The 21,180-nt window shown below is 36.7% G+C and overlaps 2 protein-coding genes across 6 annotated transcripts in view; one reads left to right on the forward strand and one right to left on the reverse strand.

Annotated features, from left to right (window-relative positions):
* MCPH1 (microcephalin 1) overlaps positions 1-21,180 on the reverse strand; it is a 130,524-nt gene that overhangs the window by 20,463 nt on the left and 88,881 nt on the right. The gene's annotated exons all lie outside the window — the stretch shown is intronic.
* ANGPT2 (angiopoietin 2) overlaps positions 13,952-21,180 on the forward strand; it is a 46,633-nt gene continuing 39,404 nt past the window's right edge. The window contains exon 1 of one of the 2 annotated variants that reach the window (XM_009970838.3): positions 13,952-14,800. In XM_009970838.3, coding sequence (XP_009969140.2) covers positions 14,516-14,800 — 285 coding nt within the window. In that variant the 5' untranslated portion in view covers positions 13,952-14,515. The remainder of the gene's footprint in view (positions 14,801-21,180) is intronic. The other variant, XM_033009905.2, reaches the window with a different exon arrangement.

A 21,180-nucleotide genomic window follows, 5' to 3' on the forward strand; every position in this document is an offset into this window, starting at 1 on the left:
TTTTCTTAATATCGATATATTAATTGCAGCTTCCTTACTCCAGGTTTTATTTGCTCTTCCGGTACCTTGTTATCACAGTATTTCCCATATAGGATTATGGAAACACATCCTGGTGTTTCTTCTCACTTAAGAATCATCTCTTCTCAAGAAACTTGGAACAAAACCCCAAAGCAAACAAACAAAAACTGCAGTTTTGGTTTATGAAATGTATTCTGTGTTTATATGCAGAGAAAATTCTGGGCAGGAATCAGCCATCCTGTCAACACTTAGCGCCTTTCTTTAGCAAAAAATTTACATTCGTTCATTTTTCATTTCCATGTTAGTCCAAACCAGTTGAATGCAGAGAGGAAACTGGTGGCATACATTAAAATTACAAGCAAAGTAACTGGTGAAGTTTTTGTGACCAAAGTGTAGCAAGGCATCAGGATCCCATTAGTGAGATCTATGAGTCTATCATGCTGTAAGCAAGGACTACAAAGTGGTAAAAAGGAATTACATATACTGATTTTTATCCTGGAGAATTATCTATGTAGCTAAAACAGAGGTCTTTTCAGCAGCTAGTTAGGGTGTAACAAGCTATTTGTAAATCATTGCAGGACACGAACATGTGCTCAAGTGCATAAATCAAGTACATGAGCCAGAGAAGCCACACAGGTAGGTGGGCATCCTTCCCAGAATGGGCTCCTGAGCAATAATCAGATGCATCCATAAAGTCCAACAGGTTTCTGAAACTGTTTCATCTTGGCTGTTTTGTCTGAATGTGCTGCATATGTCTGAATATGTTATGTATGACTTAAAAAATATCTTTTGGGTAAAATTGGCCTTTTGACTCAGAATGCCTTTGTAAACTAACATTTAAAGGACACACAGTTCACAAAAAAACTACGCTATGTCTTCCTTCTTCCAGATTGAGCCAATTTCCCTGGTATGGAAGCAGGATGTACTTCAAGTTCTCATGTCTTCACTGGTAATAAAGGATAAAATTAGTGCCAGGCTCAACAATCTGTCTTTATTAAATAAAAATAGTCATTTGCATTCTCATCCTGAATATATAAAAGTTCCTTTCTTTCTTGTCTGTAGCTGTGTATCAGATGAATGTAGGGATTATTCAGAGTTTCACAGATGTAACACAGACAAACTAACAGCAGCATGATTAGTCAGCAAAGCAGCATGACTTTCAGAAAGCAATGGTCTGGTAGTATCTTCTTTGACCCAGTATTCAAAGAGAGATGATGCCAGGTAGGTGGTTTCTGCCACCTCTAGTAACATAGTTAATACTGAAAACATGATGAATGAAGGTTAATATTCCCAGATTTCCTTGTTAGACTGGGAGTTGAAGTGCTTCGAAAAAACTCCATAAGCATTATCCTGCACATTATAAAATTTCTACCTTCAGCCACCACAGCAAGTTTTAGTAAGTGATACCTCTATGCAACTGTGGATTGTATTGTGCTCCTGTAGGCAGGACACTCAATTCCAAATTAATTTGAAGTTTTCAACAGTATCAAAGGTACTGAGAGGAATTTCTTCTCATTAGATATAATAAACACATAGGTGCCAATAAAGAGGGGCTGAACAGTATTAGATGCGTAAATAGATACAAGAAAAAAAGGTTTCAAAAGCAGCGTCAAGTCTGTAGAATTTTATAAATTTTTAATTTCATATTTTGGAAATGTGAAAGAAAGGTCTTACAATGAGAATTTAATCAGAGAAATCTGGGACTGCTAACTGAACTACCCAGAAATCAGGACTCTGGCTTCCAAAATAATGCTAAAAACACAATTATGTTTTTTATTTATTTGCTGCCTTCTATTGCCATTTTGCAGAGTAACATTTTCACACTTCTGTAACCACAAGGAATAGAATTTTTTTTCCCCTAAATTTAAACTATCATTTTCTTCTTAATCTAATTAGTTCACAATGCAGGATGTAACAGACCAAAATGAGTAACACTAAGCACTGGCAACACTGGTATGGCCCCAAACAAGGTAATATCTGTTTTTCACCCCAAAACTGTTGATAAAATATATAATAGCTGTAGTTCAGCTTTCAAATATAAACTAAAATACTCATGCAAATAAAATATTAAAAGGCTCTTACACTTTTACATCTTATGCTTATAGATCAGAGATACATTGTTACCCAAAGATGCAAAGGGGAACATAATGATTTTTGGAAGACTTGAAGCCTCTATTATTACTTTTGAAAATCTGACTGTCATTCACTTATGAACATTAAACGTTTTAAAGTCTTAACCATAAAGCGTTAAATAGACTAGAAAGTATGGAATACCTGACTCTTCCAACTCAGAGACATTGTTAAAAGTGGACTATAACAGCTGAGACCAGAGCACAATATAAACATTAAAAACAGAATAAAGATTTAGTCATAATTTATTCCTCTGTTGTTTTTTTTTTTTTTTTCTCTTGCCTGTAATTTTTCTTTCTGCTGGGCTTTGCAGATGTCCCACATAACAGGGTATGTCCTGTATTACACAGTCAAGTCTTATGTCTCATACAAAAAGCATATAGGGCATGGATTTCCACATATTTTCACAGAAACCAGGCTGTTTTTCAGATGCCTAGTAAACTGGAAAAATGACACAGTGCAGTACACAGAAAAAATACAGCAGATGCATTACCAACTACAGTGTATTTGATGTTCGTGTGCAGAGCTGTTATGTTACACAGTCCCAAACTTTCCTGAATTTCAACATCTAGTATTTAGGGCTCACAACTCTACTTTTATAAAAGAAGATTAACTGGAGGGGGATGGGGTGGGGGGAGGTGATGACAAGATAAGAAACCCTCTCTCCCTTATTTCTAATCCTGGATACCTTCATTTCTGTTTGTCTTCAGTTCATTAAAAATTACTTTATTCCCCCAGATGTAATATGTGTAATATGGGGCAATACTTACTAAACCATCTGCCACTTCCGTTTTTGGAAACAGATGCCTCATTCTGACATGGAAGAGCCAGCAAAGAGATGGAATTTGATGAATGAGCATTTAATGAATTTACGAACATTGAGAAACCAATGAGAGGGAACCAAGTTTCACTTACTATAAAGCCTGATGCTCATTTGCACCAGCTATGAAATCCAGTATTTTAACTAGTGGTGACTCCTCTTGAAAATACTTCCAGTTGTTTAACTAGTCCAGTGAATGTTTGGTGAGAAATCTGTATCTTTAAAATAAATCCTCACTCTTGTAAAGTTAATGCAAATGGCAACTGGTTGACGATTCACACATTCTGGTTTACTTTAAAAATACATTTGTATTTCAAATAAAGACAGTTCTTGGCCACTGTTCATGTCATTAACAGCTTTAAAAGCCTTGGGCCATCCTCTGTGAGCAGACACAGGGTATCTGCAAATTATAATAATGGAGAACAGACCCACATTTTGTTTACTTCAGCAGCTTCTGACCATTGTGCATGCTAGAGTCATCAGAAAAAGGTTCTGACTGATACTAGAAAAGCCTTCTAAATGAGAGGCCCACACTTTTCCCTTAAAGCATCACTTTTTTCTTAGTCCTCCAGGCTATCAGCTTACTGAAATCGCTATCTTAAAAGTACATGTAATTTTTCTTTATTGGGTGTACTGCAGTCTAAAATTGTGGGCCAGCAGTGTTAGGTAAGAGGTAGGTGAGTGCAGATTTTTCTCCCCCTGTTGCAGAACTGGAGAGGTAAAATAGATGAATACAAAGGAGCCTGCTTCACATAGAATAAATTTTCCAAAATAGAGGTTTCAAAAGTCCGAAAATGATCTGTCTCAAGGTAATAAAAACCAAGAGCACTCTGATTTTGATGTAAACTTTGTGGCTTGTTATATTGATGATGTCTATGAAGTGTATTTTCTACATTATTCACTATAAACATGTTTAAATAAGTATTATGTTTAAAAAAACCCTGAAAACAAAAGTAGCAGTTAAGCTATTGATAGTTGAGAATTATGTGTCTGTTAAATGTCTCAGCCAAGCAGATTCACATGTGGGCAATAATAATCTATGAAGCACAGTCTCACTCTGATATTTTTAGAAATAAGACTAACTGTATTTTGCATGTCACTGGTAGAATTAATATAAAATGAAGTTGTTCCGCTAATGCAATGAAATCTAAAAATATAATTTCAAATATTAAAACCATTGCTGCATTATAGGGAAATAATAGAGTTTAGCAGTTTTCAGGCATTAATATTAACTTGTGGCTGACAGTTTTAATTTAATGGCTGTGAGAAAACGCAAGAATTATTTCAAATACATTAATTATATTTTTTATCATCTGAAGAGAGATATTTTTTCTATGAACACTTTTTTCACATTGAAGTCAAACATTTTTCTTTCAGCAAAGTGATGAGGTTTAATGAGAGAAAAACCTTATTAGGTCACTTAATTCTTACTGCTGCCAGTACAGGATTTTCCTTTACATATTTCAGTGTTTTGCCCATCTATATTACATTACTCATGCGACAGGGATTCCACCACTTCTCATGAGAGGCTTTTCTACAGCCTCATAGATCTTAGACTCAGAAAATATTTCTTTATACTTGATATGAAATTAAAACAAAGTTTAGGCCATGACTCCTAACCATTTCCCTGCCTGCTGTAGTCCTGCCTGGAATACTTCACAGCTGACTGAAAACTCGGTTCACTGCTAGCCCATCCTTCCTTGCCATGGGCTGCAGAGGGGTTCCAGAACAGGCACTGCTTAAACATTTCAGCTGACATATACCAAAGGTATAGTGCTATTAAACTTGAAAAATGTGCCTACAGTGTAAAAGAATTACCTTTCTAGGGTGAATAATCTATTTAGACCCAATGCCTTGGTGGACTATTTTTTAATCAATTCATAGTCCAAGTGAATCCATTACTGAAAGAGATGAACGTCAAAACAATAAAGTTCTGATATAATAGTCCAAAAACTGTAATAAAATTAAAAAAAATACCGATAATATAGTAACAACAGCACTTTAAGTTGAGACAATGAAACACATCTGAAATCTGGAATAACCATCACTTCTTTCAGTAAGACAAATGAGAACTTTTAGCAAAAGACAAGAAATCAGGCAGTTTTATCTTCAGTTCTCATCACCTTCTGTAGAAAAGTGGTTTGCAAAAGGCTCCTGGCTTTCCCATGCAGTTTACAGCAAGAAGGTTTTTAAAGTAAGAATGAAGCCAACATTAGTACTGTCTAGTGAACTTCACGACATTCATTTCACGTAACATCAGGTGCTTTCATCTGAGCTTGTTACCCAAGAGTCTCCTAATCAACAGAGAGAAATCTCTGACTCTACAAGAAACCTTGGGTAACGTGATTTTTGTATTTAATCAAAGAAGGACACCCTCTGTAAGGATACAATCTTCATTAATAGAAGAGGAAAATATTCTAAGCTGGCCACGTTAGGAGATATTCCTCTAATTGTCATGACATCATCTAGTAAATATTTTAATTTTAATGTATGCATTTTTGTTCTTAAAAGTGATACTTGAGTGGGAAAACTTACAAAGAAAGGCAGGAATTAGTAGAATAACATCAGCTAATAATTAATATGATTAATTAAAGTTATTTATGGTCAAGTAAAATGCTATTCAGTGGACATTGCTATTAATAACATCACACAGGCTACAGCCGAAGCAGTAACAACTGATAATATATAATTTAATACTAAAGATGAAGCCTTATTAGTTATTTAAATTTGATCTCAGATTTGACTGACAATATTGTCTTAAAAATGAAGTGAGAACATACAACTACAAGCAAGACCTTCTATAAGTTTAAAATTAATCTAGCAAGCTAAGAGTGAACTATTTGATAGGATTTGTAAATATAAGTCAGTTTGGCTGTGGCTAGCCTGAATGGGGATGCACATTCAAGAAATATGGACATCACCAGTGACAGTCTCTGAATTTCCTATACGTATACTTTGAGTAGGACAAAATAAAGATTTTCAAAGATCTGAATTTTCTCTGTGTAGTGAAACTACTCAAGTAATAATTCAGATTTAGATAAAGTGAAAGACTAGTAAGAAGGCTTTCTAATTGGTTTGTGTTGGGAAGAAAATATACAATTTTGATGATAGGGTACTCATAAGAGATTTGATCTTCTGTACACATTCCACTGGAGATGGAGGATTATCCTTCCAGCAAATTATTTATTTGGAGAGATAAAGAACAGACTGTTAGTCAGCCAGTGAGGTACTTATGTTAATATTTATACATCAATAAGAGTTTCACCAGATGGTCATATGGAGGGAAGGAGTCCAAGCTCTAAGGAGCCCTAATCTTAGTATCAGTATGCAGGTAATCTTTTTCCTGTCCCATCACGCATTCTGATGCCTCACTAACCAGGAAAAAAAAATACTTTCCTTCCTTCCTTTCCTCATACAGCAGTAAAACTGACAATAAAAAGAATGCCCAGTTTTTGTGGCAGAATCAGCAAGAGGGTGGGCACTGTTTTTGAGAACTATTACTGAAATAAGTTAAGTAATATTGAAAAAGGCAAAGATTTATCTTTATGGAGTGCAAATCCAGTTTGCAGTAACTCTGTCCTCTTCAGATTACACATCCATAATACAGTTCAACAAATATGAATATATGAAAACAGTCTGCAAATATTTTCTTGCACTCTCCATAAAAAGGTTAGCATATGTACTGTATTTTTTTTCTTCAGGGAAACAGATGTCAGGAACTAGGTACCTTACTGTTGCCATAAATGTCCCCTCTCTCACTGAAAGCTTTGTTTATTCCTCTTACACAGTTTCTCACTTCCTTTTCATTCTCTCTTTGACATCAGTTTATCATTGAATTCAGATTCTTAACTTGAACATGCTCTTCGGAAGTATGACATGCTGTTATTATCAAATAAGTGTGCTATTACCAGAGGAGAGAACCTTCCTCTAACCTGAATGACTGCTTACAAGAGGAAGGGCTTAAATCACAGGGACTGGGGTGATTTGTAAGGCTAGATCACTGTCAACTGCTTAGACGTTTTAAAAATACATTCCTCTCAATAAACAGCATATGTACTTTTCTTTAAGATGTCTGTAAGGCAGATTTCTCGTTTTCCAAAAGCCTTCTGGAATCTTTCACAGCCTGTTGCCTTTTCACATCAACATAATATGACAATCACATAATACAACAAAAGTCAAAACCTTACATAAAATTTTAGGTTTAAATTGTCCAAATGCACATTTTTCAAAGAGCATGTAAACAGTATATGAGCATAAAGAGTAAGAATATATGTTATTTTTTTCACATATAATTCAATAATGAAGAGTAAACATGCATGTGCTGTGGAAGCAATTTCTAAAAACAGGTTTTAAAATCTTCATTAGAGCTCATTGCTACACATTAGCATGCAAACTATTTCATTCTGTTTCAAACAGATGGTAACCTGTTAAAACAAGTGCTGTATTATGTTTTTCCCAGTATGGGAGATAGATAGGGACAGCACTTAAGACTGTCAAAGACATTCAGCAGTTGAACTGCAAGATCCTTAACATTACCTGTAATTTCTATGTTAATTTTGAACTCATGCTATTTGAGTTTAAGATGTAATTACACTTGTTACCAGCAAAAGTTTGCTGTCACCACGCAACTCTGAAAAGAATGAGCACAGACTTTGGGCATTATAGCCAAACAATATAAAAATATTGAGGAAGGATGTATAGCAACTATTCTTCATAATCCTGGAACTCACTTCCTACTTCTGTATGTGGATGATTCATCTTTCAAAGATTTAAAATAACATTCGTTATTAAAAAATGCTCACAGTGAAAGAAACTATGATCTGTCCTACAAATGAGAACTTCATTAATGCACTGTGAGAATCTTAGATTATTTGTACAGATTACAGTTTTATACATATTTGTGTATTCTACTTTAGATATCCCTTGAAAATTTGGATTGATAAAATAAATGACTATAAAACTAATGAAACAGTAAAAACTAAGAAGCATTTTGCAATCAAGAGGGTTTTGGAATGTTGAAGTGATAATGACAGGAATTTCAAAAAACATTCATTCATATTATTGTTGTTGCTCAGGATGTGATACCACAAAGTCCCAATCTAAATTAACATGATCAATTATATTTTAGGTATGGTGGTGTCTACAATTTACTAAGCATATACACATATAAGTATAATTAAGTATACAAATTATTTTAACATTAATATAATCTCAGTCAAAAAGCCTTGAACAGATGTTATATAACAGAAGTGGAACACCTAAATAAGTCTATAAGTGGAAAATATGGTCATGTTAAATGTCAGATTAACTGAGAAAAGACATCCCAAATATAACCAAGACAGTCCAAGAGAGCCAATCCAGTCAGTGCCTGCAAAGTAAGCAATGATGCTGACATATTTGGTAGGAGACGTGCTGAATTTAGAGCTTCCAAAAGTGAAAACCAATTAGAAGTAATTAAGTAGATAGTCTACTTGTGTGAAGCTCTGACAGCTGTCTAACAATTCTTACGAAAATAAAGTTGAATATAATTTACTAAGAGAGGCAGAACTAATACAATAAATTTTATAAGCAAGTCACATTTCAAATGTTATGGAGGAGCCAGACACAATATGTTACAAAATTCAATGTGTTGATGATGAGGATCAGCACAGGAATTTTAGAGACATTAATAAATGCATAGCATCAAAAAAAGGAGAAAATAAAATTCCAAAGGAACAAAGGGATATAAACATAACTTGCAGATTATAGATTTAAACACATTGAAGGATGGTGGCAGTATCAACTGTGAAAGAGAAAAAGAGGCTAGAATGCAAGCATTTCCAAGGGAAGATACGAAGTTTGGTTTTGGCCTCATTAAGCTTCTACTAGTGGCGTGACATCCAGGAAAAATACCATATACTGAAATGATGGATTGGATGTTACAAGGCAAGATGGGAACAGAGTGAGTCAACAAGACAGAGTGGTAACTGAAATTTTCAGTGGATCAGATTATTGATCTCTTGTCCCTTCACAAAACTATAATATGAGAATTACTGAGTAAATTCCCTCCCTTGAAAGGAAGGGCACTCAAAGGAGATGTGAGGGAACATCAGAGACAGAATATAAAGATGACTATGAATTCACAAGATGTTACACCAGATGATCTGAGTGATTAGAAATCAGTAGCAGCTGAGAAAGTGAGGGAGATCCTGAGGATTTGTTAAAGAAGTCATGAGATACTGGTAGAGAAGTTCAGATGGAATAGGAAGGATAATAGACAAATGGTGGAGAAAGAAGGAACAATTGGTAAGATATAACCACTAATTTTACAAGTTCTAAAGAACTGAACTATGGGTCTTGATGAAAACAATTCATTTTGGCTTATTAGAAAACATAGAAACCTGGAACTCCTCTCTTTCAAAGAGTGTAAGATCTCAAAACAGATTTAAGATATTCAGCAGACCAAAAACCTAGTAGGGTCCAAGATCCTGTTCCCTGTTTTTTCAAGTTAGGAGTTCATGAGTCTTGTCCTTGTTGACATTTGTTCCTGAGAAACATGCTAAAATACTCCCAATGAAAGAAAATATTTTGAAGCCAGCAAATGGAACTACCATAAACTAATATTAAATTACCAGGAACCAAAGCTGGGGATGTAACATTGAGCATCAAAATGTGAGGAATGTAAACACCAGGCATATATAAAATACCTGATTAATTTATTCCAAGTTTCAGATAATTTTTTATCTCAAATTTGATTTTGAAGTTCCATATTCTCTACAGCATTTTCATTTATGTATGTAGATCAAATATCCCTATAAGAATGCAGCACCAAAACCTACTTGTTTACATTAGTCTGCTTTTATTTTGCACATATTTCATTACATGTTTTTCCCTTGCTAAAACAAGAAAACTTCTGAAATGAGAACTTGCTTATCTACTAAATCAACATCTTGAAAGTTTTAGGTGGCAAAGTCTTCAGATAGCAGACTAAAGCCAAGTCAACATTTTCTTACATTACCTCAAACACTTTTATGCTTCCTTTTCTATCAGAGATCTCACAAGATCTCTGTATTTGCCTGTCAAACAGAAGCTGTGCAGCTGTAAGTAAAATGATAATTGGAAAGATAATGTTAGTGGTATTCAGGCATCTCTCTCAAAGCAGCTTAGTCACATGCTGTATGGAATAAAACAAGGATTGGCTGAGTAAGGGAATTTACTGTTTCCCAGGAAAGGAAATTGCCTGCAACACATCTGGCAAAACGTTCTAAATGTTTAGTTTTGACAAAATATACATTTCAGCTCTTCTTATAAGGTGAGTTCTGTAAAGTGGGTATCTTCTTTCTAAAAAGGGAAAGATCTAATTTGTACTTTAAATATACCAAGCCACTATTTGCTATTTTATGTCAAATACTATATACACTCAGCTGTAAAGCAAGCAGGAAATCACAGACTAAGCAGCTATATTTGAGTTTGCAGAATAAATGTACCACTCTATATTGACAGCAGAAATAAAAGATTAAGAGAACAATGAACATGAAAAACACCGAGAGGAATCAGCTGGTCAGAATTACAACTTTTTACTCAGTTTCATACTGGCATATATAAGGTTCCATGCCAAATTATTTACATTTCTTCTTACTTCAACATGTCTATCAATGAGATGTTCCTTCTCATAGTTGACAGGAGACAGTTATTCTCTGTCATTCAGGTTTTCTGGAATAAGCCCTGCCCTGCAAGCAGACTTGTTATTATGCCTCTGACGCTCAGTAAAAAGGTTGTGTTCAGGCATCTTCCTTCCTCCTCCTCAGTTTTCAAGGACAAAAATGTATTTAACTTGCCTTACTTTTCACACCAGTTTTCTAAATTTAGCTGTTACTACTTTCTTTCCCCCTGAACTCTGACTGCCTTTGACTCCCTGGGGAGGCAGAAAGACCACTTCCTCCTCCACAGCTGGGAAAGCTGCTCCCAAAGGGATAGAAAGGGTGAAGGATCACAATCAAATGCTCCAAAAGATGCACCAAATACGGCACTATCCTGTAGTGAAGGGTTAAAGGGATGTATATTTATTTTGTTGGCAAGGTGAACGCTCACTAACTTTCTTGGGCAGTGGGAAAGAGCACTTCATTAAAGCAATATGAGTCTGTTGGACCCAGATGGGGGAACAGCCAAATCCTCCCTCAATTATGTGTGTATGTGGGGGTTGTATTCCAATTATTGCCCCTACAGCCCGGAATTATCAAGGAAAAGTTGGGGAAAACATTACCACGGTGAACCTCAGGATGTTAGTCCTAGAGCTAGATGGTAAGATAAGAGCTAGATGGTAAGGGTCTTCCATTAGTATTTTGTTGCCATTTCTCAGAATAATACCTGCACTTTTTATACCTTTTCCCCGAATTGCTGACAGCTGCCAGAGCAACTAGCCATTCATTCATTCATTCATTCAAAAAAAAAAAAAAAAAAAAAACCAAAACCAAACAAAAAACCCCACAAAAAAAACAAACCCAGCCAAAAACACAGTAAAAGGTGAACTAGTTTCTCTTTCCAGTATTCATACAACCACAGTTCTCCCTAGTGGAGGTACAAGATACAGCAAGCCTCGTTAGGCAGCCTCCAAGTTCAGTTTTGTTCCTGGCCCCACTACAGCTCAAGGGCCTCCTGGGGTCACGCATCAGCCTTTCCTAAAGGAAAACAGACTCCAGTTCAAACCTTTAGAGACACTCCAGTCTCTCCTCAAAAACACAGCAAAACTGAGATGCCAGATTATTTTGGTGATCTGACTCACCAGTGTGGCATACACATGGCAAGCTTCATAGCAATTCAAAAACTATTGATTTAATCAAGCCTCTCAACGGGATCCTGTCTAATGAATTCTCAGCGTCCCTTAAATCTTATCTTTTATATATGTACAGTCCTATGAGTAGAGGTCTAATAATTGAAAACTTCTAAAAGACTACACTGGTCAGTCTCAGCTTTACATTTAGTATCTAACTAAAGGATTAAAAAAATCTATGAAAATACAATCAGAAAAATTAAAATTATCCTCCAGTTCTTCCTCATTAGGAGACAGATACTTTCTCGGCTGGAGAAATCTTATTTTCAGCACTATTCTGCTGAGGGCCCTGTATTTTTGAGGCTAACTGAGAGAGGAAAAGAAAGCAGAGAACAGACCAATTTAAGGAGAAGTACAAGTCATAATAGGAAATTCTCATTTAACTCAGCAAATTAAATAAAAATACTCAAATAACAGAAAATACTGAATCTGAATGTCTGGTTAGATACCTAGAAATGCTTCACATAGTCCAGTGTATAAATCTAATCCTACATGCTGTCTTCATTGGATAGCAGTAGGTTTCTCAGTTACCTTGCAAAAGACTTATTCACATGGAATTAAACATTTTTTCAAAGACTTCAATACACTGAAAAGTAGAAATCAGTATACAAAAAGCTTTCGAAACTTCATTAACAACACAGGTAGCTGTCACATTAATTTGCTTTGCTATTGCAGTACAAAGTTGAAGGGATGGAGAATGCATAATTTATATGCCAAACCCTCCAAACATGGAAATTTTATAAAAAAAATATTGACTGTATCTCAAGTTCCAAACATATTCCTCCATTTCCTCTGGCTGGAAGGATGAACAATGGCAGATGAATACTTCACAGGAAAAAAATCTGACAAATTGGTTCCACAGGTCACAGTCCAAGTATAATTAGAACCTTTCTGGAAGTGTCCAGAATAGAATTCTAGAGATTTTCCTTTCCAGAGGTAACTATGTAGTATGTAAAGAAATCCCAACAGCTTCCAACAATGTAAGGCATGTATTTTAGCTGCTACAACTATTTTTGACAACCCCTGAACACAACTTCCATGATTTAAAAAGCCACATTAATACACTATATGAAATATAGCAAGCTGTGTAAGAAAGTCTGTCCTAAGAGATCCTGAGGCACGCTGCAAACTTCCTCCTATAAGAGAAACTTTGGTCTGTAATTCATGTTAGCTTGACTAGCATGGCATTCCCTTTGTTTATTTTAATTAAGAAAAATCTATAGCTTTCAGATCCAGACCTAGCAAAACTCTCAGGCAGTTTGTCTTCAGGAGTCAGTATCCTATTGTGCTGGCTTCAAGAAGACATCTTCTGAAACAGAGAAGTAAACTTTCCAAAATTTCAGTGGAATCAACTATTTCCCTGGGTTTGGTAAATTGATTAGTAATTTTCTGCTTTTTTAAGATCACTGATCATCTCAGAGCAGATGGGAGTGGGAAGAAGGGGGAAGCTCCTTTTTACTCATACATATACAATTCAAACACTTATATGAGAGTTTCCCTCACCTTTTATGGGTATTTCCCACTTCCAAGGGCACAGAATCAGGCTACTGAGAGCAGACAGGGTAACTGCTATTCAGCCCTGCCACTTCCCGTGGCATGCCTTACTGCCCCTGCCCCTGGGTACTCATTCCATCTTCCAGTCCCAGCCGATTTGTGATTTGTAACTCTTGTGAGGTTAGCACTTCCAAAGTTAGCCATTTAATACAGACACAAAAGCCTTAAAAAAAAACAAAACAAAACAAAACAAAACCAAAAAAACCCCCCAAACTTGAAAATGCTTAACTCTTGAAAGACATGAGTATTCATCTCTGAGGTTCAGTAAAATACAAAGTCTGTGTTCAACTGAAACCTTTTAATTAAACCCCCTCTCTTGTTATCTGCAAGGACATGCCCAAGCCTGCTTTTGTATGCTTAGGACAGTGTCTTTCTCTGTAATTACACAACGCATTAAACACAAACGAAATTACATCTTGGTTCAGCACATCTTAAAAAAAAGATAAATACATTCTTTAAGAAGGACAAACAAGCCCAGGAACTTTTTTTTTTTTTTTTTTTTTTTTTTTACAGCGTTTAAAAATTATTACCACCACCAATAATTTCCAAGCATAGTTGGAGGCTATCGGAACTGATTGCTCTGTCTAGGAAATTCTTAATTAGAGCCGTGCCGCGGGAGTTCGCGGGGGTCCTGCTGCCGCTGCCGGCTCCTCCCGGGGCTCTCCTCCCGCGGAGCTCCGCGCAGCCCCGCGGAGCTCCGCGCCGCCCCCCTCCCCGGCAGGACGGCGCTGGCGGAGCCGGGTGGGGGGGAGGAGGAGGAGGAGGAGGAGGAGGAGGAGGAGGAGGAGGAGCAGCTCCGCTCCACATGTCCGCCCGCTCTTCTCGGCTTCTGGGAGCAGGGGAGCGACGCGAGCGCGGCGGGCGGCGCGGCCGGCGGAGCGCGGCGCGGAGCGGCGCGGAGCGGCGCGGAGCGGCGCGGAGCGGCGCGGAGCGGCGCGGAGCGGGGGGGAGGAAGCGGAGCGGGGCCGGGCCGGGCCCCCCCGGCTGCAGGGGGCCGGGTTTTGCTTTCCGCGTCTGACAGCTCGGGGCAGCAGACGGCACGTTTCCAGCTCGCAAGGGGGACAGTCAAAAAAGCCCAGCCCTCCTCCTGACAGCACATGGTTTCAGCGCAGGTTAACTAGGTCTGCGCTCTCGCTTTGCCCTCTAAAGCACTCTCGGTTTGCTGGGCTACGGCAGGAATTAAAATGCAGCTGACTGCTTGCTTCTTTTGGGGCTGCAGTATTTTCTTAGCTTCAGGATACAACTCCTTTAGTAAGAGCATGGAGACGATAGGCAAGAAGCAGTACCAGGTTCAGCATGGGTCGTGCAGCTATACCTTCCTCCTGCCCGAGACGGACAACTGCCGCTCCTCTGCCTCGTACGTCTCCAACGCCGTGCAAAGGGATGCGCCTTTAGATTATGATGATTCAGTTCAAAGACTGCAGCTACTCGAAAACATCATGGAAAACAACACTCAGTGGCTAATGAAGGTAGGTTAATATCATTTCTATTCTAAAAATAATGGTTACAACATCCTGTCACCTATTTCACTGTGGGTTTTTTTCTTTTTTTTTTTTTTTTTTCCCCCCCTCTTCTGTTTCTAAATTCGCAAAACATTATCTGAACTACATTTCTGACTTTCAATCAAAGTTTTTTTGAAGTCTGAGAACATAATTTTACTGACTAGAAGAGATCAGAGAACTGCAGTGTTCTGTGGAGCTCGTGCTTTAAAGTTTGTCATTGCACTTGGGTTGCTTGGACAAATAGTAATTACATACGCAGGCAAACTGTGAGCATGTCTGAATTTTCTGACATGAAATAACCAGCTACTAATTTATAATTAACTGACAAGGGTTTTTATCTCTATTTAAAGAATACAGAATGCACCTTTATCTGAGGCATGTTTGAAAAATGATTTTTAAATCTTGCATGCAGAAATTAACATATTAAGCCCCACGGATAAAGACCTGTAATTCTAAGCAAAGACTGCAGTTCTGACTCAGAGTGAAATTAGACTAGTGAGGTGATAGAATTTCAAGAAAGTTCATTAGTGGATATTCTTTGCATCCTGTAACATTTCCACTCAAATACATGCTATACAAGGGAAAAATATTCTGGAAAAGGTGTTGGAGATGCCACATAGCTTCCTTTAATGCAACTCCATTGCAACTAAGGGAAAATGACATGTTTATTGCCAGAGTGGCAACATTTGTAAAATTATACCTGAAACAGAAGAAAAAAAATTATACTGCGTATATTCTTAATACTACCGGAGAATAAACCTGATCACTCTTCCACATTTTTTATAGAAACTCATTTCATTCTAAATGCTATACAGTTCAATAGATTTTGATTTAAGAAACCTTTACTTCACTGGTACCTGAAAATGTGTGAAGTACAGTTTAATTGCATAATAAATTTATGAGTGTTTATGTTTTATACTACGATGCTTATCTTCTAAGCAATAAATATTTTGAGGACTTAACTGAGCAGTTGACATAGAATCTCCAAATAAGTGTTCTGGTGATGTCATAAAGGTTTTTTCACAAAGAAAGAAATACTTGCTGCAAATGGAGAGAATTCACAATTCTCTAGAATGAGTAAGTAGCCACGTATTACATGACTATAAAATGATTTTGCATTAGGGTTCACTTCTTTCATCAGTTACAAGGTTACAGAATTAGCATGGTAGAACCAAAGAAACCTGCTGGCGAATTTGTGTCTCTAAGAAACAAAGTCACACCTCAAATCAGAAAGCACAGTGTTTTCATCTACCTGAAAACGAACCTCGAAGCTTAAATCTGTATACACTTGAAGTGTATGCCTCCAAATCTGTCTTTATGGGTTTAGGATGCTTAATTTAGACATCCAAATAATGTCAGTTTGGGAGCTTTTCTTTTTTTAATCTCCCAGGCAAACGTATTTCCCTCCACATAGTTACTTACCTTTCTACTTATTAATTTACAATGCTCACTATTGTAATGTTAAGACCAACATTAACAGATGTGCAGTGCAGGATGAAAACCACACAAAGTAAAACAGTCTAGTCTACCCATGTGCTAAGCAATTTCCTAATGTAAATAGTAAAATCACACACAAGACTCCAGTGCTAAATGCCACTTAAGTAGGCAAACACAGTATCGTAAGTAGCATCAGGTAAACAGAAACCAGTAAGCACATTCCAGCATCCTTATTTAGTAAAAATTATGCTTTTTCCTGTCAGTCCCTGGGAAATCAGTTACAAGAGGAATAGGATAAGAATATCTAATCATTCTTTGAGGGATCAAAAGGCAGATTCTGTTTTACAAGACAGAGAAATTTTTCTTTTATTTGAGAAAAGATTTCCAAATAAGATGCTTTAGAACAGCCTGGTCTTTTCCTAGCTGTTCCACAGCTACACTTCCTGTAAAATAAATGCTATTTGCCTTTTTTCACTATTTTAACACCTGCTCTTTATGTCATCTGTTTTGTTCACAAAGACACTCCAACAAAAGTAGCTTTTCCTCAGATTTGCTTTGCTAGAAACACCTGGTCTGCAAGTGAAGATGAAAAGCAAACAGTAACTTTTAAAGTTGCTTACAGAGTTTACTTGGTGCTATTTTTAAGGTCACTAACAAACATTCCTAGGTTCATATTTCAATTTACCAAAATATAATGCTAGATTAGTCAAGGCAGGACAAAAAAACCCCAAAATGTTCACTTACATTACATTTTCAGTACAGTATAAAAACTAAGATTGATTTTAAAAATAAACTGACATTAACTTCCCAGCAATTGCACAAAAAACTGCTTTAGATCTTGTTTTTTTAAAGTTATTTTTGCTCATTTAAGAGGCAGCACCTGTCTTGTTCTGAAGCTGTGTTAAAAAATACATTACAAACTTTTAGTGTGAATTAACCTTTAAACGTTGTTCTTGAAGTATTGCACATCCCCAAACACTTTTACACTCCTCCCCCGCTCCTGCCTTTAATCCATCAACTAAAGGAAACATTCTGTTTCTGAATGAACACTAGGCTGTATGAATGGAACAGCATGGGAAGTGTGCACTTCATCTGGTTAATGGACAAACACAATGGGAAGAAAATTAGTTATGTAGGTCCAGGTTCTTTTCTGATCTGCTTCTGCATGGAGAGCAGAAGACTTTGTTCTACAATTCCAACAAATTGCTGCTTCGTTAAAACACATTTTTGGGGGGTCTGAACTGTATTAATGCCTTTATGCCACTACTCTACATATCATACATAAAACTGGAGAATGTCTTTTCAAAAGTAGATTATGTTTAAGCATTCAGATGACACACTAGAACAAACCACTGCTCTACCTAATCCAGTGTTTAGCAGTAAGCCAGTAAGTGATGCTGTAGAGCAAAGGCCAAAACCGTAGATCAACTGTGCAGCAATATACCTGAAAGGAACTTTCTTCTTTGACTTTTCCTACATTGGAACCAATTTGTATATTGAAGTTTAAGATTTTTTTCTAATTTGTGTGTGGGCAGGAAGAACAAACTTCTCAATAATAAGATTTTCAATTAATGAGAGGTTAGCAGATTGTCATAGAGCTGAGATACAAGACTGGAAACTTTAAATGTAGACATGTATGTTGACTATTATACTTCGGGATTTTTTAATATAAAAACAACATCAGGTTTTCACAGTCAAGTCTCTTAAGTTCCTGAATTAAACAAATCTCTATCTGAATTAATGGCAGCTTTACTATTTGGATCATGGCATTTCTATTCAAGGAACTGCATTTTTTCAGGCATTAAGACAATGAAATAACTGAATGCTGACTTTAATTTACTTCTTAGTATATAAACTAGATCCTGTGTTTCAAGAGATACGGCTCTGTCCAAAGCAATAGTGTAAATGAAATGGGTCATATTTTCTTAGTCTTTCCTCTTATAAACATCTGAAAACAATGTATGATCAAATTGATTACAGCTTACAAAATACAGGTAATTTATTTGTAGTTTATCGGCAGATCAAAAGACTAGGAAAGAAAAGTCTGTGCCAGGAGTCAACATTTAACCTAAGACCAGAATTTCACCCTGAACCCTTCCAGCAGACAAGGAGTGGGACATTTTGCCGATAGAGATGCAGTATCTTTGGATACTCTGAACTGAGATTCATTTTTCCTTGTCATGCTATCTTGGAAGCCAAAAACCCTTTGTCACTTTGAAACATATTTCTTCCCTAAGCACAAAAAAAGATGTTGTAAGATGTTAAGAAATGAATGCTTATAGTTTTTGATGTGTAATTACCAACGAAAGGTTATTGTCATGCTTGTACTGAACTTCATATCTCAAATATGAAAAGGTATTCTGACATGTTGTCATCCAGAAACATCTGCACACAATGGGCAAGGACAAATACATTGTAGGGTGTTGGATTTTGAAGTATGCAAGAGATGATTCTGACTCTGAATCAAGAACTGCATTCCTTTCTTAAGTAATGCATCTGTTTTCACTTATTGTGAAAAGTGCTTGTTTCTGTCTATCAACTCTGTACTTGCTAAGCAAAAGAGTACAGGCAGGACCCAAAAGAAAATACTTCTTTACTTTCAAATTAGTACATATTACTGGATAAAGGTTTCATGCTACTTTAAATGATATGACTATGCAGTTTATTGTTATATCTCCTGTAGGTAGATTTCTGTGAAAGGATTTGAAATTTTGCGTGTGTTTAAAAGCTATGTTGTAGAGACTATGTCTGCATCATTCCACAAATACCAAATTGGTGATACAGGTATGAAATTGTACAAAATCTGCAAAGGCGACTAGAGATTTTCTTGTACAGATCTACAAGACAAAATCGAAGTTGAAAGCTTGCCATCTCCAAGACGTTATCAGTTAAAAATGTGATAAACAGAGGCTTGTTTTACTGAGCTGGTCTCTTACTAGCATTCAAGATACATTTTCATGTGCTTTGTTTGTTATTAATATGATCATAAACTTCTCATCTTTGGTCCAAACAGCAAACTGGGAGACTTTCTCCATTAAATTATTGACATCAAGTGCTTTATTTTTCTTCATTTTATCCTGTCTTCATGTGCACACAGAGTAAATGAGCCTGGAGATGCATGAATTGAGTTTCCAGTCCCTTTTGTTTGCATACCCACCTTTTATATAAAATTTAACAGCATAACCATTAGATTCTCTTATAAATTTTTGCAGAGAGACTGAGGTTCTGAATGGTGTTTCTTTTACAACAATTGTCTTGTTACTGCTCCTTTTTTGTTGCTAATTATGAACAGATTCAATAACATGCATCTCCCTGTAATTTACCAAGAGAAACGATATAATTTGCTTGATTCCTAATCGCAAGAAACAAGCTATCGTGTATGTATTGCTTAGAACAGAATTTTGCCTAGAAGACAGATACCCATTTCTAACTTTCAAAATATGACATCTGGTATCTGCAGTGGCTGTGTTATACTGTCCTTTTCATACTACAGTACTTGTATTTCTGGAAATATACATTATACATTATTTGATTTACAATACTTATGGTAAACTAAGGCAGCTTAGTAAGCCACTGTTTATTTAACAACCTTTTACATACTTTAATGTGAGAACCTCCTGTTGCTTCTGTTGTTTCATGGGACTTTATATAGTTTTGGCTGAAAGTCAGGATGGGGGCAAAGTAAGATCCTCTTCCTCCACCATTACCATTATTGTAGAGCTACACATGGAAAATGCTGCCAACTGATTTAGAAGACATCGTGTCAGATCTTAGAATAGGGTCTACAACAGAGGTGTGCTGCTCTCGGATTCTTCTCTGGAGCTTAGAAAACCCAGAGTTTCATCAGATGACTCAGTCAATCTTAACTAGCTCCCTAGAGTAAGTTCAGTCTGTTTCTTCAGCATGGACAAGAGCGAAATAGAGGAATGGAAAACTTAGAATACCTCCTATAAAAAGCAGATTTATCAGCATTGCTGAAGAAGATGTAAAAGCCAGCATGCTGCACAGCCCTCATCCTGGCATACTACTTTGACAGACACTAAAGTTTGTAAGCCTCAGAATCAGGAGACATCAATAGGTAGAAAGTAAAAATGTGGACTGGGCTGCAAATATGATATGAATGTATAGATGAACATTATGCTTTCCACTTGTTAAAACAGCTTAAGTACAAGAGTCAAATCAAGACTGATGGCCTTTAGATAGAGTTCGGTGTCTCCCCATTCCCACATCCTGACAGAATCGTGGAGTCACAGAACGGTTTGGGTTGGAAGGGATCTTCAAAGATCAGCTAGTTCCAACTCCTCTGCTGTAGGCAGGAACATCTTCCAACAAATCAGGTTGCTCAAAGCCCCATCCAGCCTGACCTTCAACATTTCCAATAATGAGACATCCACAACTGTTCTGGGCAACCTCTTCCAGTGTCTCACCACCCTTGTAAAAAGATTCTTCCTGGAATGGAAAATGCGAGTTGTACTTCAGAGAAAAAGGGTTCTGGCACCTAGTTAGCAATAAGATACAGGTGGGAGCCTTGAGGATACCTGTACAGACTGCAGAAGGGAAAATGGTAGAAGATGGCTCTTGAATAAAAAAATGTTTCATATATGTACTAGTATATGAAACAAGGATGTCAGAAAATATTTTGGTATCCAAACGCACCGTAGGAAATCTCACTGGTAATAACAGCAAAGCCACTGAGAAAACTATTTGTCAGTGGACCATAAGTATCAATACAACCTTCAAGAAAAGGAGAGTTTTTATGTAACTGCATAAGAATTTTTAGAAATAAGCATAGATAATTTTATCTGCCATTTTGTTCTTTGAATTTATCAGAATATAAATTACAGGTAAAAAAAAGAATAGGAGCATCAGATAATTTCATAGGGCTAAGCATCTGGAAAAAAAAATGGTAT

This window comes from Tyto alba, unplaced genomic scaffold, assembly GCF_018691265.1.
Source record: "Tyto alba isolate M040663 unplaced genomic scaffold, T.alba_DEE_v4.0 Super-Scaffold_40, whole genome shotgun sequence".
In the NCBI taxonomy this organism is placed as follows: domain Eukaryota; kingdom Metazoa; phylum Chordata; class Aves; order Strigiformes; family Tytonidae; genus Tyto; species Tyto alba.